General features: G+C 38.1%; 1 protein-coding gene across 1 annotated transcript in view; it reads left to right on the plus strand.

The window, feature by feature from the left end:
• The window catches only part of CORIN (corin, serine peptidase), a 247,920-nt gene that overhangs the window by 219,515 nt on the left and 10,827 nt on the right, over positions 1–17,578 (plus strand). Inside the window, exons 20-21 of the mRNA XM_069540711.1 lie at positions 6,866–7,137; positions 9,245–9,378. Coding sequence (XP_069396812.1) covers positions 6,866–7,137; positions 9,245–9,378 — 406 coding nt within the window. The remainder of the gene's footprint in view (positions 1–6,865; positions 7,138–9,244; positions 9,379–17,578) is intronic.

Raw genomic sequence — 17,578 nt, forward strand, 5'->3', positions numbered from 1 at the left:
AAAGATCTGAGATTCTTATGTTGTAACATTTACTTTTTGGATGATTCTTCATTTTCTTACTGCAGTCATTTGTGATGGTAAATCAGAATTTGGAACTCAAACTCTCCCATCTCTGTTTAGCCGTACTTGTTTTAAGAGTGTCTGGACACATTGTCCTATCTTTTTTCCAAAACATTCTTAAATCTGATTCTCTAAGCTCTAGGATGTGTATCTGACTATCCATTCTGTAGCTTTTTTGGACCCTGGGATAATAGAATTGCTCACTTTCTGTAATTTCATTACTGGTGGCTAGTTCCCCATCATATCTGGGGGATACATTCAGGAAAGAGAAGGTATCTTCCTTCTGTCTGCCATCCTATCACTCACCAGTCAGTCTCCACTCATCCTGCATGCTTTGCCCTCTGTGGCCAGTACCTGATTCTTGTGTTGATACCTGTGGACCCTTCTCTTTGTTTCAGAGAAGTTTAGTATAAAGGTTGTGGTGTAGGGGTATAAAGGACTAGCTTTCTGGCCTGCTACCATCACTTAGTATCTCTGTGATTTTAGATGAGTCACTCATCTGCTCTGAGTCACTGCTTTCTCTTCTCTAAAATGGAATAAGCATTCCTATTTATACCTCATAATTGGTGAGAAGATGATTGAATTGATATGTAGAAATACTTGGAAACTATAGAGATTTTATACTAAAAGAAGAATCCAGCTCTGATCTCTTTTGCTTGTTAGATACATTTTAAAACTTTAGCCAGCAGTTCAAACTGTGTATACTTTACATAAAATCCAGAATTTTGGCTTCCCTGAAACAATCAGAAGGTCAGTTCACACTGGATATTCCAATACGACAGCCATCAGCAGGAGCTGAGAGGCAGATGGCCCTCGAGATGGGCAAGTCTTTTGGTCTGACACCCACTACTTACTGACTTATACTCGGCCCCTTTATGCATTTATGTTGTGGTCATCCCATTGTAGAATCTAGTCACTGCATGTATTAGAAAGAATTCTTTAAACATACCAAGGGCAGATGCAATATTAAAAGTAAGAGGTTCCTAAGATTTGTAAAACAGAAATGATGCTTTTGTGTGATATTTCCTTACTTAGTGCAGATATGGTAAATTTCAAATTACTTCCAAGTCACCACATGGCTGTACCATTTCTGGAGTAAGTCTTATAAAATAGTGATTTCTTTTTTTTTTTTTTTTTTTTTTTTTTTTTTTTTTTTTTTTTTTGCGGTATGCAGGCCTCTCACTGTTGTGGCCTCTCCTGTTGTGGAGCACAGGCTCCGGACGCGCAGGCTCAGTGGCCATGGCTCACGTGCCCAGCCGCTCCGCGGCATGTGGGATCTTCCCGGACCGGGGCACGAACCCGTGTCCCCTGCATCGGCAGGCAGACTCTCAACCACTGCGCCACCAGGGAAGCCCTAAAATAGTGATTTCTATCACAGGGGTTAATTATAAATATTAATTTTATTTTCTGTAAAAAAGATCAATAGTAAATATAAGTTATTCGAAGTAAAATCAGAAAGGGTGAAAAAAGGGAAATTTTTGTGCTCTTAAGAAAAGATAAAGATAGAAGAAAATCTCTAAACCTGGCCAGCTGAATTAAGTGAAAATGTGGCAAATTTATGTCTAAACTAGAGCTGAGTGTGGCAAATTACAAACTGAAACTGGTTATTGTGTCCAGAGACATTGTGCCTTCAATTCTGTATAAACTTCCCTGGATGTCATAATGCATCTGAGGTGTATAAGTAGCTGTGTTTTCTCTCTAGAGTGATAATTGAAGAATTAGAAGTTGAAATCATATCATCTCAACATTATCTATAATGTATATTCATCATTAAAACAGGAGCATAAACATGAAGCAAATTAAATAAGAATTTCTGGTAATGAAATACTATGTAGAGCAAGAATGAAAGGAGAAAAACGTCTCTTAACATCTTCCTCAGCCACTTTTATTGTTACTGGTGGATTTTCAGCTGGCTTCACCTTGCCTGCTTCCTCACTCTCAGAGCCTGAGGATCTTGGCACAATCTTCTTTAAGGATGCACCAGTCCTCCTTGCTGTTGCTTTGAAGTCTGACAGCACTGAGAAAAAAATCCCCTTGATGCTGAAGATTTTCAGCAGCTATACATGGCTTTTTATCTTTGTAGTCCAATTTACTCTTCACTAAAATGGACACATGAACATAGCTTGTTCCTATGTGTTCCTCTACTGGGTACTTTTTACTGAAACTAGATTCATGTGGCCTTCATGTAGCCCTAAGTCTTCTTTCCTCTTTTTGCTTCCACCCAGATGGGGGTGACTTATTCTTTCTAGAACATGCTTAATATACCAATATACCATTTATACATATCTCCCTCACTTCATGTACCCCTTTTGAACAACAGGTTATTGTTTTTCCTGTTTTTTTCCAGACTTGGGAAAAAACATTTAATGAGACTTTATTTTCCTCCTTATACTCTTAACAAAAAAGAAAATAGAACAAACAGTTTCCTTACTGAATATAAAAAAGTATGTGAATTTCCTGTATATTTTTTTTTTTTTGCTTTTGGTGGATATTAATGCCTTAAGGACAGTAGCTTGTGTCACAACAGGCTACTGAATACAAGTTAATAACATTTAGCAGTTTTATTGATACTTATGTTTTACTGTTAGAATTAGATTAACCCCAGTATAGTAATTAAGTCCGAAAAGTTTACACTATTTCATTTTGTTACCAATAATTTGCAGTGTTCAACTGCATACTGTTTGTCATACTGCTTGTGATTTAAGCAGATAGATGAGTATTTTTTTTGAAACCAAAATTTAGTAGCTCTGACTGGAGGCAAGAAGCTATTAAATAGGTAGACACATTTGAAATCAATAATTGTTTGATTTCAAATATCTTAAACAATAGAATCTCAAGTGAGTATTGAATTTCTCAGATGGTTATGCACTTACTCCTCTAGACTGAAAAATGGAACAGGGAGAGGGAAGGAGGGAGGGAAAGAAGGAAGGAAGGAAGGAAGGGAGGGAGGAAGAGAGGGAGGAAAGGATGGAGGGAAAGAAGGGAGGGAGGGAGGAAGGAAGGAAGGGAGGAAGCGAGGAAGGGAGGAAGGAAGGGAGGAAGGAAGGGAGGGAGGGAAGGAAAAAAGGGAGGAAGGGAGGGAGGGGAAGAAAGGGAGGGAGGGAAAGAAGGAAGGGAGGGAAGAAAGACAAAGAAAGGAAGGAAGGAAGGAAGAAAGAAAGAGAAAGAAAGGCATGTTCTTTGAGTGATGGCTTTATTTAATGAAAAATAGTCTTCTGTAACCTTATCCTGTAATGTTCATGAGACAGCACTTCCTGAATTTTATTATGTTTGTTTAAGTGTCCATCTTCACTCAATTCTGAAGTTTGTACAGCAGGGATCATGTCTTTCTTGATTATTATTGAAATCCCCAGTTCTATATCTATATCTGTATCTATATCTATATATTTCTATATAGATATATTTCTCTATATATAGATGTTATATATATATATATATTTTCAAATAGTGACATCAATTTTTTTTATTGAGGTATATTTGATGTACAATATTACATGTTTCAAGTGTACAACTTGAAAAATATAGTGATTCACAATTTTTGAAGGTTATACTCCATTTATAGTTATTATAAAATATTGACTATACAACAAGAACCTACTGTATAGTACAGGGTATTATATTCACTATCTTATAATAACCTATAATGGAAAAGAAATATGAAAAAGAATATATATATAATATATATATGAATCACTTTGCTGTACACCTGAATCATTGTAAATCAACTATACTTCAATACAAAAATTGACTGTATCCCTGTGTTGTACGGGGATATATATATATATATATATATATATCCTTGTAGCTTATTTATTTTATACAGTTTGTGTCTCTTAACCCCCCTCCTATCTTGCCCCTCCCCCCCTTCCCTCTCCCCTCTGGTAACCACTAGTTTGTTTTCTGTATCTGTGAGCCTGTTTCTTTTCTGTTATATTCACTAGTTTATTTTTTATATTCCACACATAAATGATATCATATAGTATCTGTCTTTCTCTGTCTGACTTATTTCACTTAGCATAATATCCTCCAAGTCCATCCATGTGGCTGCAAGTGACAACATCTCATTCTTTTTTATGGCTGAGTAGTATTCCGTCATATATATATATATACCACATCTTCTTTATCCATTCATCTGCTGATGGACACTTAGGTTGCTTCCATATGACATCAATTTTGATAGAACTAAAATTATTTTTTTTTACAATGGAAAAAGGATGGAATGTGTGGACTATATAGAGGACTCTTTTAGTAGAATCTAGTCTAGGAATCCAACAATGCTAAAAACATGTGTTGAATGTTGGCCTTGCATACTTCTTCCTAACCCTCCTAAAATCTCAGCGTTTTGAATTTTTTTCTATGCATGAGAAAATGGTGAAGAACGACGTGCCAAGGAAAAAAAGAGGGTGGGTGGGTTTTTGTCAGGGACTCCCTAGGGAGCTCTTAAAAATACTAATTCCCAGACCCCAGCCCAACTTTCAGTTGATATGGGATGATGCCCAGAAAATCAGTATTTGAAAGCTCCTCAGATGATTCAGTATTCAGCCTGGGTTGAAAAACAACTGGTCTAGCTGGTCAAATCAGCTTAGTTGGGAAGCTTGCAAATGAGGGCAGTGATGGCATGGCTGACATGTCACCACAGTGTAAGGGAATATCTACAATAAAAGCTCCACATTCCAACACTGGTCAACTAAATGCCCACACCTTTGATCCTGGCCCACTATGGAGGAAGAGAAACTGAGAATGTAGGAGGAGGTGGAGGCCATGATGTTGAATAGACCTTGCTTAGGTGGTTGGAGTTGGCCACTAATAAATGTTTTTTGTTTTTTTTTTTAATGTTGAGCCTTCTTTTAATTTATTTTTATTTTTTGGCTGTGTTGGGTCTTCATTTCTGTGCAAGGGCTTTCTCTAGTTGTGGCAAGCGGGGACCACTCTTCATCGCGGTGCACGGGCCTCTCACTGTCATGGCCTCTCTTGTTGCGGAACACAGGCTCCAGATGCGTAGGCTCAGTAGTTGTGGCTCACGGGCCTAGTTGCTCCACGGCATGTGGGATCTTCCCAGACCAGGGCTCGAACCCATGTCCCCTGCATTAGCAGGCAGATTCTCAACCACTGCGCCACCAGGGAAGCCCTAATACATGTTTTGAAACATCATCTGTTGAACTATCATTAAACAAGTACATGTTAAGAACCCAATGTATGCTAGGTACTAGGTCCTGGGAATACCAGCCAAGTCCCTGCCTTCACAGAACTTACAGTCTGGGGACCAGACACAGAACAGACAAAGAAGTATATCATCATTGGTATCAATGAGCGCTGTGAGACAAAAATTAAAGCTGGGTCAAGAGTAGAGAGTGACGGGGTAAAGCCTAGACTGGGCAGTCACGGAGGACAGCTTTGAGGTGGTGATGTTAGAGCTGGGACCTGGGTAAAGAGAAGGAATCCGTGTGGGAGCCACGTGAGAGCTGAGAGAACAGAAAGGGAAGAGTCCTGAGTTGTGGATGTCCTTGGCATGTCCCAAAATAGAAAGTCCCTGGGGTTCGAATGGAGCAGGCTATGTGGGGCCTCGAAGGCCATGGATAGGAGTCTACAGTTTGTCTTGAGTGTGATTCAAAGTCCTTGGAGAATTATGAGCAGAAAATGAATTTGATCTAATTTTATTTTTAGAAAGATCACTCTGTGACAGTGAGGAGAATGGGTTACAGGGGCGAAGAGTAGAAGAAGGGCCACCATTTGGGAGATGAGAGTAGCTCATCATGTTTGGGAGATTAGGATTGTAGTGGTGGCAGAGGGAGAAACAACAAGATTCAGGATATATTTGAAAGCAGAGTAGTGAAGACTTGCTAATGCAATCATTGTTGCGTATAAGAGAGATGATTCAACTGCATAACTGGTGGCTATAAATATTAAATAACTGTACAATGACTTCTGAATGCTAACAACATTGCCACATACACAGTTAGCACTCATAAATCTTAGCCAGTATCAAACATCCAAGCAAATATGTGAGTGGATAATTGGATGTACAAGTCTGCAGCTCAAGGGAGAGGATGGAGCTGGAGATATATGTTTGGGAGGTGCAAGGCTATGGGTGGCATTTAAAGCCATTGGACTAGGTGAAATCTTCTAGGGGGTGAATGTAGAATGAGAAGACTGAAGGCAGCGGCCTGGAGCACTTCAATATAGACACTGAGAGCAGAGGAGGAGTATCCAGCAAAGACAGAGATGGGAGGAAATTCTGGAACTTGGAGAGTGCTGGAAGTCGAGTGGAAAAGTGTTTTAAGGTGGAATTGACTAGACTATTGCTGACAAGTTTTCAAAAACAATGAAGTCTAAGACTGCCCATTAGAAGTTGTGGGTGGCCTTTTTAAGCCCCTAGCTTGAAATTTTCAGAAGCCTTCCCTGAAAACTTGACATTTCTGAAGCCCTGGCTCCTTCTTGGAGGGATCTCTTAGCCTCAGCTTTTCATTCTCTTTCATTTTTTTCTCTTGTCTCTTTTCTCTTCACGTCTTTTCGTCATCTTTCCCACTCAATGAAGCAAGTATTAACTACGCTGCCTGCCTTTCAAGGCGAACAAGTGTTATTTTCCAGAATAGCCCCATTCAGGAAGCATGGGCTTTGCTTTCCACAACAGTGCAATATTTGCAAATTGCTCAGGGGTCATATAAATGCTTCTTATATGAATACGTGGGAGATGGGCATGGAAAGAGCCATTATTTACATAAGTAAATATTTTAAAAATAAAATGTAAATTTTAAAAGATAAATCTGAGTTTAAGATGCCAGTAGCTCTTGAATTATTATTTTAGGAGAGAGAATGCTGCCGTTTGGAAAGTGGTGTTTGGCGTCAATAATCTAGACCACCCATCAACGTTCATGCAGATGCGCCTCGTGAAAACCATCATCCTGCATCCTCGCTACAGTCGAGCAGTGGTAGACTATGACATCAGCATAGTGGAGCTAAGCGAGGACATCAATGAAACGAGCTACGTCCGGCCCGTCTGCTTACCCAGCCCGGAGCAGTCATTAGAACCTGATACTTACTGCTATATCACAGGCTGGGGACACATGGGCAACAAAAGTAAGTCAGGATCCTCAGGAGCACTTGCCTTTCAGCTTGTAACTGGAAAACAATGGGGTACTTCCTGGCCTTTGGCAATCATTTCCCATTTTCACTTATAAAAGTAGAGCCCAAATACTTAGCATTATGTGTCACTCTCCCTTCCATGCAAATCATAGATGTCAACGCACTTAAACCTGCCAAGCCCAGATACAACCTCAGAAATCCTTCTCCACATCTCAGTCTTTCTCCAGGGAGCCGCTCCTGATGTTTTAGAGCTGGCACGCAAGACGAGACCTATCAGTCATCCTCCCTTGCATTGTTTCTATTGATGATTTGCACTCACTTCAGGCAACGTCACTCGGAGCCTCTGTCTAGCAGTTAGGTAGTTCCCCTTCTGCAGTCAAGCTGGACGGTCCCATTTCCAACTCTTTGTTATGATTCAGTCCTATCAACATCGGTAACACAACCTGTAAGTCTTTCTAGAAGGAAAACTGGTTAGCTATTTACCTATTCAAATTAGTTTAAATAGTTTGGGTTCTTAGATGATTAATAAAACATATAGAAATTAAAAAATTAGTACTGCTGACTCTCAGCCACCCATAAAGGACTCTCTCATTTTGCTTGACTTATTAAAAGTTTAGAATAAGAACTTAATCGATGAGATATTTTCTTTAATGGTAGGCACTGACCATGCCAACTACATCAGGTGTAGTACTGCAGCTCTAAGGGATGATGATATATATCTGTGTCCTGTTATCTGTCTTAGCAACTGCCAATTTGAAGGACGATTGTTTTTCTTGAAATTTAGTCGTTTTGAGCTAAGTTTCTTTTCCTTTCTATACGATCAACTGAGAATAAAAAGAAAAGAGTAAATAGACAGTAGTAAGTCATTGACTTCTGAAAAGCTAACATGTAAGAAATATGAAGGCAATGTCAGACATATGATGTCACCATGCCTGCTAATCTTGGTTTTTAAAAGCTATAATTAGTTTTGTGATATGTGAGAGCAGAATCTATATTGCCTCTACTTGTATTGTTCCCAGTATCCACATTAAACTCAGAGTAATCGTGTGACATGTGGCACACACCACGTATAAAATGTAGGAAGAGCAAGGGTATGAGTTCATTGAAAAGATCTGATTGACACTGACCACACCACTTTCTAGCTTACTATAAAATGAAAAAATAATAGCAACTGTCTAACTCACAGGATTATTGTAAAGATTAAAGAAAATAGGCCCAGAGAATGCTGAGTGCAGGAGCCTGGCCCACTGTGGGTACCCAGTAAACCTTAGCGATGGTTCTTTTTACCATTCTTTCGACAACTTGGGGAACTTCCACTGTCTGCATTGCATTGATTTTTCCAAACGTATTGGAAAACGTATTCTTTCTTCCATTAAGGTACCCTGTACATGTACACTGCTTCACCATCACTATCTAAAAGGAGAACAGTGTGTATGTTTTGTAGAATGGCTGAACAATGAGAGATTCTTGCTGCTGGCTTTGAGAAATACATTGTTATTCTGTGAGAACTTTGGAGCAAGATGAAATTCACATGTTCTCTCTGCTGACACTAAGGGATGGCTTTTCCCTTTGACATCTCTCTGATGCATCCTCTAGGATTAAAGGTTCCGACCTCAAATGATGGCTACTGTAGCACAGGATGAGACACATTGTTCAAACCAAGGATAGGGCAACCCTTCCTCTGTTAGTCTGAACAGGCAGTCTGAACTTTTAGCAGAGCACGGCTCACATGTTGAGCTGTCACAGAGCTGGCAGCCTCCCACCTGGAGCAGAGCTCTGGCTTGATTATTTTCCTTTTCATTGTAGTAGCTATTGTTTACGTTGCTACACATAATAAGAGAGGGAAAGCATGAGCCAGGTTACTTAACCAGTCTGTGCCTCAATTTTCTCATTAACAAAATGAAGGGGTTTGATTAAATGATTGCTGTCAGCACTTATAACTGGAAAATTCTGATTTCAAATGAGCTTCATCTTTGAAATGACATTTTAAGAGCATGGTTTTCTTGATATAAAAATGTTATCATTTCATATTTGGCTAGCCTCATTTTTGAGTCATTTTACCCTCATATATTTTATTTCTTCTTCTTTTTAAAAAATCCAGTGCCTTTTAAGCTGCAAGAGGGAGAAGTCCGCATCATTTCTCTGGAGCAGTGTCAGTCCTACTTTGACACTAAGACCATCACCACCCGGATGATCTGTGCCGGCTATGAGTCTGGTACAGTTGACTCGTGCATGGTAAGTTGCTTTCTGGTTACCAAGGAGATTCAGTTCAGCAGTAGGTTCAATGGGTCCATATAAGCTCATTAGTATTCATGTGTGGCCCTTTGGGAACATCTTCTGAAAATAATTTATTACCAAACGTTTAATTTTTCACAGGGTGTCTTCCTTTATTCAGGACCCAAGCAACGCCCTGAGTAACCTCCATGCCCCCCACTCAGGTTGCCTTCTGCTTTCTCACCTCCTGCATGGGGTCAGCACCCTGGGCCAGCAACAGGAGGAGAAGCAATTGTTCTGGTCCATCTCCCTGGACCATTTTAGTGGCCAGGACAAGCAAGTTTCTGAGAGCAGCTAGTGGTAACCAGAGCTCCAACCAGGTTGCCTCAGGAAGCAGGGGACAGACACCAAGGGCATATTCAACCATCGGGGTGATGGCACTGAAGCACACACAACACTCCAATCTCCAGGGTGTGTGACAGACCCGCCTCCGTCTCAGGAGTTGATCACACTGGCATTGTCTGGGGCTGCACGTGATTGCCAGCATGTCTTCAAATATCTATCACTGAACACAACCTTTAGACTCAGGATTTCTGGTCACAACAGTTCATAGAGTATGCTGACTGAGCAATGCAGGGAAGCTTTTTTTGAATTTTATTTTATTTATCTTTTTTATACAGCAGGTTCTTATTAGTCATCCATTTTATACACATCAGTGTATACATGTCAATCCCAATCTCCCAATTCATCCCACCACCACTCTCACCCCCCCCGCAGGGAAGCATTTTTACTTAATAAACACTCATTGCATATTATACTGGACTGGCTCCCAGGGGAGGATGGAAAAGGGCGAGCACTTAAAGAAGCTTGTAACAGAGTGGGGAAGGCAGTTATCGCACGACAGTGCTATGAAGCATCTTTGTTATTTCACTGCTTTGGAGTAGATCAAATTGCCCCCAAGTTTTAGAATTGAAGAAGAGATGCAACAATACTATTGCCCCTGACCCAACATAATAAGATGACATTTTTGATTGTCCATTTCACAACAGAAATGGCCTGGTGGTGATTTAGACAGTTGTCATGGGAAAGAGGGAGGCAGGCTCCCTTGAAGTTTCAGTGAGTCACCTTCCCTTCTGTCCTCTGGCCCCAAGTCATCCAGCTGAGGTGGGCAGTGACAGAGGAACCCCTGCCTTCCGTGCAAGAGGCCTAGGTTTGATAGACCAAAGCCAAAACAAAAGTGACTAGGAGGCAGCATGGTGTCAGGGCTAGGACACATGATTTGCAACCTGAAAGGTCTGGGTTGGCTCCCATCTCTGGCAGTGAGAACAATGTGACCTGAAGAAGTTATTTAACCTCTGTAGAATATTTTCTCCCAAGTAAGATGGGGCTGATTCTGTCTGATTTGCAGCATATCTTTAGCATTAACTGGGTTAATGTCCCAATATTTTACAATATCTGTATATGACGTCTGGCATATGCCCTCAATGAATATCAACAATGTGAATGTTAACATCTACCAGTTAGTGCTTACTGTGTTCCAGGATCTCTTCTAAATACTTTCTAATAACTCACTTAATTCTCACAGTCATCCTTGTGGCAGTATCTGTGTTTTTCCTATTTTACAGATCAAGAAAACAAGGGACCAGAGAGGTTAAGTAATTTACCCCATATCACCCAGCATTAAGGTGGTAGAATGAAGATATGAATGTAGGCAGCCTGGCTTCAGAATTCAAGTGCTTGGTCACTACACTATCCTAGAAGCAATGATTAATGTGAATACATTTCTCCCTGTTGCCAACATGATCTGGACGTCTACCAAAAAGTAGTTCCTCTTCATCTCTTGGTAACTGCTAAAGGGAGGGGATAGAAGGTGATTCTTTGAAAGAGAAATGAAGGTCCAACACAGCCACAGGCATAGGCATGTTCATATCGTAATGTCTAATAGTAAACAGGTCCTGCCAACTTCTTTAGTGGTGGGAATTCCGCACTATGGATATCTTAAATGCATACCAGATGCTCTCTAACACAACCCCAGGTAGAAAACAAAACACAAAACAAACAATAGCTACTTTTTACGAAGTCTGGAGCAAGATTATGCACCAGAACCTCTCATTACCTTCCTTAATTGCATCAACAGGTCACATTGGAAGCCATGGGTCCTTTGTTAAGGTCTAGAAATCATGGAACTCAGTATTGAAACCAAACATAAACTTTGGCCTAAAGCCCAATATTATGAAGAAGAAAAGAGGACCAAAAACCAGACAACTTGTACCTTTAGCTGTATCCCCCTTTTGTTTTGAATTGATGCTTCTTCACCTTTTGTTTTCCAACTAACAAATGTCCACCTGCCTCATTAAGCCTAGCTCAAAACCCACTCTTATGGGGACCCTGTGTTCCCCTCTGGCTGGAAGTAATCACTTATTCCTTTGAAGACTCCTTTATTTATAGCCCTTAGATTTTGCTTTCATGTAAAGTTTTTCTCATTACCCAAGTGGAGTTTTGGCCCCCTGGGGACAAAAGTAGCTCTTTACTTGTGTAGACTGTAGCACAGAATCTTGCAAAAATTAGATGCTAAATAATTATGTGGCTAAGTTTCTGATCTGGAAGTGTAGAGATGCTGACCTGTAAATATCCCATTTTAATCACTCTCTGGCATAATAAGTAGCTCAACCTAAATAAGTCAGTATCTTAGTATTTCTTTTATATAAGAGGAGATGAAAAAATTGTGGAATATGTCTAATAAAATTGTTTCCAGTAAATTTTGCTTAAAAAATCAATTAGGCTTTCAGACAGAACAGCTTAGCCTCTTGCAAAATCTATGCTTATTAGTTAGGTTTACAGCATTGGTAAATTATGAATGCAATGTTCACCACTTCTAGGAAGGAGCGTGATATATTCAAAGTCCTGAAAGGGAAAAACCTTCAACCTAGGATACTCTATCCAGCAAGATTATCATTTAGAATAGAATGAGAGATAAAGAATTTCTCAGACAAGAAAAAACTAAAAGAATAGAGCAACGCTAAACCTACCCTAAAAGAAATATTGAAGGGTCTTCTCTAAATATTGAAGAAGGGTCTTCTTCTTTCTCTAGAAAAGAAGGAAGAATCTATTGGAAACAAAAAATCATAATAGGAGAAGCAAATATGTAAAAGGATTGAAGATCACTTAAATAAGCCACTACATAGATTAAAAAGCAAAAAAAAATTTTTTGTAAAAGCAATTATAACTACAATTAACAGCGAAAGAATAAGTATGAAGATGTAAAATAGAACATCAAAAATCATAAAATGTGGGAGAGTGGAGTATAAAAATGTAGATCTTTTAGAATGTGTTTGAATTTGTATGACTAGCAGTTTAAAGATGTAATAATGGGTCAACATACTTGAAATCCATAGTAATCACAAATCAAAACACACAATAGGTTCACAAAAACCAGAAAGAAAGGAACTCAAGCATACTACAAAAGAAAATAATCAAACCACAAAAGGAAAAACAAAAAGAAGAAATGAACAAGGAAGAACTACAAAAACAACTGGAAAACAAGGTTTAAAATGGCAATAAGTACATACCTATCAATAATTATTTGTTTTAATTTTTATTTTATATTGGTGTATAGTTGATTTACCATGCTGTGTTAGTTTCAGGTATACAGCAAAGTGGTTCAGTTATACATATTCATATATCCATTCTTTTTCAGATTCTTTTCCCATATAGGTTATTACAGAATATTGAGTCAAGTTCCCTGTGCTATACAGTAGGTCCTTGTTGATCTGTTTTATATATAGTAGTGTGTATCTGTTAATCCCAACCTCCTCATTTATCCACCACCCCCCCCGACCTTTCCTCTTTGGTAACCATAAGTTTGTTTTCTAATTCTATGGGTCTATTTCTGTTTTGTAAATAAGTTCATTTGTATCATCTTTTTAGATTCCAAATATAGGCGATATCATATGATATTTATCTTTCTCTGACTTACTTCACTTAGTTTGATAATCTCCTGGTCCATCCATGTTGCTGCAAATGACATTATTTCATTCTTTTTAATGGCTGAGTAATATTCCACTATATATATATGTAGCACATCTTCTTTATCCATTCCTCTGCTGATGGGCATTTAGGTTGCTTCCATGTCTTGGCTATTGTAAATAGTGCAGCAATGAACATTGGGGTGCATGTATCTTTTCAAATTATGGTTTTCTCTGGACATTTGCCTAGAAATGGGATTGCTGGATCATATGGTAGCTCTATTATTTTCAGTTTTTCAAGGAACGTCCATACTGTTCTCCATAGTGGTTGTACCAATTTATCTTCCCACCAACAGTGTAAGAGGGTTCCCTTTCCTCCACACCCTTTCCAGCATTTATTGTTTACAGACTTTTTGATGATAGCCATTCTGGCCAGTGTGTAGTGATACCTCATTGTAGTTTTGATTGGCATTTCTCTAATAATTAGTAATAATGAGCATCTTTTCATGTGGCTTTTGGCCATCTGTATGTATTCTTTGGAGAAATGTCTATTTAGATCTTCTGCCCATTTTTTGATTGGGGTGTTTGTTTTTTTGATATTGAGCCATATGAGCTGTTTGTATATTTTGGAGATTAATCCTTGTTGGTCGCACCATTTGCAAATATTTTTACCCATTCTGTAGGTTGTCTTTTTGTTTTGTTGATGGTTTCCTTTGCTGTGCAAAAGCTTTTAAGTTTAATTAGGTCTCATTTGTTTATTTTTGTTTTTATATTCATTACTCTAGGAGGTAGATCCAAAAACATATTGCTGCGATTTATGTCAGAGAGTGTTCTGCCTATGTTTTCCTCTAAGAGTTTTATAGTATCTGGTCTTACATTTAGATCTTTAATCCATTTTGAGTTTGTTTTTGTGTGTGGTGTCAGAGAATATTCTAATTTCATTCTTTTACATGTAGCAGTCCAGTCTTCCCAGCACCAATTATTGAAGAGGCTGTGTTTTCTCCATTGTATACTCTTGCTTCCTTTGTCATATATTAATTGACCATAGGTGTGTGGATTGCTTTCTATACTGTTCCATTGATCTATAACCCTGTCGTCGTGCCAGTACCGTACTGTTTTAATTACTGTAGCTTTATAGTATATTCTGAAGTGAGGGAGCCTAATTCCTCCAGCTCTGTTTTTCTTTCTCAAGATTGCTTTGGCTATATGGGGCCTTTTATGTTTCCATACAAATTTTAAGATTTTTTGTTCTAATTCTGTGCAAAATGCCATTGGTAATTTGATAGGGATTGCACTGAATCTATAGATTGCCTTGGGTAGTCTAGTCATTTTGACAGCGTTGATTCTTCCAGGCCAAGAACATGGTGTATCTTTCCATCTGTTTGTGTCATCTTCGATTTCTTTCATCATTTTCTGAATAGAGGTCTTTGGTCTCCTTAGGTAAGTTTATTCTTAGGTATTTTATTCTTTTTGATGCAATGGGAAATGGGATTTTTTCATAATTTCTCTTTCTGATCTTTTGTTGATAATGCATAGAAGTTCAACAGATTTCTGTGTATTAATTTTGTATCCTGAAACTTTACTGAATTCATTGATGAGCTCTAGTGGTTTTCTGGTAGCATCTTTAGAATTTTCTATGTATAGTTATTATGGCATCTGCAAACAGTGATGGTTTTACTTTTTCTTTTCCTATTTGGATTCCTTTTATTTCTCTTTCTTCTCTGATTGCCATTGCTAGGACTTCCAAAACTATGTTGAGTAAACATGGCAAGAGTAGACATCCTAGTCTTGTTCCTGATCTTAGAGGACATACTTTCAGCATCTCACTGATGAGTATGATGTTAGCTGTGGGCTTGTCATATATGGCCTTTATTATGTTGAGTTATGGTCCCTCTCTGCCCATTTTCTGGAGAGCTTTTTTTTTTTTTTCATAAATGGGCATTAAATTTTGTCAAAAGATTTTTCTGCACATATTGAGATGATCATATGGTTTTTATTCTTCAATTTGTTATTGTGGTGTATCACACGGATTGATTTGTGGATATTGAGAAATCCTTGCATTCCTGGGATTAGTGTATGATCCTTTTAATGTATTGTTGGATTTGGTCTGCTAGTATTCTGGTTGAGTATTTTGGGGTCTATGTTCAGTGATATTGGCCTGTAATTTCCTTTTATTTTTTTTTTGTGGTATCTTTGTCTGGTTTTGATGTCAGGGTGATGGTGGCCTCATAGAATGAATTTGGGAGTGTTCTTTCCTCTGCAGTTTTTTGGAATAGTTTCAGAAGGATAGGTGTTAGCTCTTCTCTAAACGTTTGATAGAATTTGCCTGTGAAGCCATCTGGTCCTGGGCTTTTGTTTGTTGGGAGTTTTTTCATCACAGTTTCAGTATCAGTACTTGTGATTGGTCTATTCATATTTTCTATTTCTTCCTGGTTCAGTCGTGGAGGATTGTACCTTTCTAAGAATTTGTCCATTTCTTCTAGGCTGTCCATTTTATTGGCGTAGTTGCTTGCAGTAGTCTCTTAGGATGCTTTGTATTTCTGTGGTGTCTGTTGTAACTTCTTTTTCATTTCTAATTTTGATTTAAGCCCCATACCTTTTTTTTCTTGATGAGTCTAGCTAAATATTTATCAATTTTATCTTTTCAAAGAACCAGCTTTTAGTTTCATTGATCTTTTCTGTTGTTTTCTTCATCTCTATTTCATTTATTTCTGTTCTATATGATTTCTTTCCTTTTACTAACTTTGGGCTGTGTTTGTTTTCTCTTTCTCTAATTGCTTTAGGTGTAAGGTTAGGTTGCTTATTTGAAATTTTTCTTGTTTCCTGAGGTAAGATTGTATTGCTATAAACTTCCCTCTTAGAACTGCTTTTGCTGTTTCCCAAAGGTTTTGGATCATTGTGTTTTCATTTTCATTTGTCTCTAGGTATTTTTTGATTTCCTCTTTGATTCCTTTGGTGGTCCATTGGTTGTTTAGTAACATATTGTTTAGCCTCCACGTGTTTGTGTTTTTTACAGTTTTTTTTCTTGTAGTTAATATCTAATCTCATAGTGTTGTGGTCAAAAAAGATGCTTGATATAATTTCAATTTTCTAAAATTTACCTAGGTTTGCTTTGTGGCCCAGCACATGATCTATCCTGGAGAATGTTCCAAGTGCACTTGAGAAGAAAGTGTATTCAACTGCTTTCAGATGGAATGGTCTCTAAATATCAGTTAAGTCCACCTGGTCTAATGTGTCATTTAAGGCCTGTGTTTCCTTACGAATTTTCTGTCTGGATGATCTGTCCATTGATGTAAGTGGGGTGTTAAAGTCCCCACTATTATTGTGTTACTGTTGATTTCTCCTTTTACAGCTGTTAGCAGTTGCCTTATGTATTGAGGTGCTCCTATGTTGGGTGCATATATAATTGTTATATCTTCTTCTTGGATTGATCCCTTGATCATTCTGTAGTGTCCTTTTCTGTCTCTTGTAACAGTCTTTAAAGTCTATTTTGTCTGATATGAGTATTGCTACTCCAGCTTTCTTTTGATTTCCATTTGCATGGAATAGCTTTTTCCATCCCCTCACTTTCATTCTGTATCTATCCCTAGATCTGAAGTGGGTCTCTTGTCAACAGCATATATTCAGGTCTTATTTTTGTATACATTCAGCCAGTCTGTGTCTTTTGGTTGGAGCATTTAATCCATTTACATTTAAGGTAACTATTGATATGTGTATTCTTATTGCCATTTGTTTATGATTTGTTTCTGTAGGTCATTTTTTCTTCCCTTCCTCTTTTGTTCTCTTCTCTTGTGATTTGATGACTATCTTTAGAGTTGTATTTGGATTGCTTTTTCTTTTTTGTTTGTGTATGTATTGTAGATTTTTGGTTTGTGGTTACCATGAGGCTTTTAAAAATTTTTTTTATTTTATATTGGAGTATAGTTGATTTACAATGTTGTTAGTTTCAAGTTTGGGGCAAAGTGATTCAGTCATACAATCTTTTTCAAATTCTTTTCCCATTTAGGTCATTACAGAATATTGAGTAGAGTTCCTTGTGCTATACAGTAGGTTCTCATTAGTTATCTATTTTAAATAGTGTGTATGTTAATCCCAAACTTCCAATTTATCCCTCCCCCGCAACATTTCCCCTTTAGTAACCAAGTTTCTTTTCTTAGTTTGTGAGTCTATTTCTGTCTTGTAAATAAGTTCATTTGTATCATTCTTCTACGATTCTGCATATAAGTGATGTCATATGATATTTGTCTTTCTCTGAC

This window comes from Delphinus delphis, chromosome 5 (assembly GCF_949987515.2).
Source record: "Delphinus delphis chromosome 5, mDelDel1.2, whole genome shotgun sequence".
Lineage (NCBI taxonomy): Eukaryota > Metazoa > Chordata > Mammalia > Artiodactyla > Delphinidae > Delphinus > Delphinus delphis.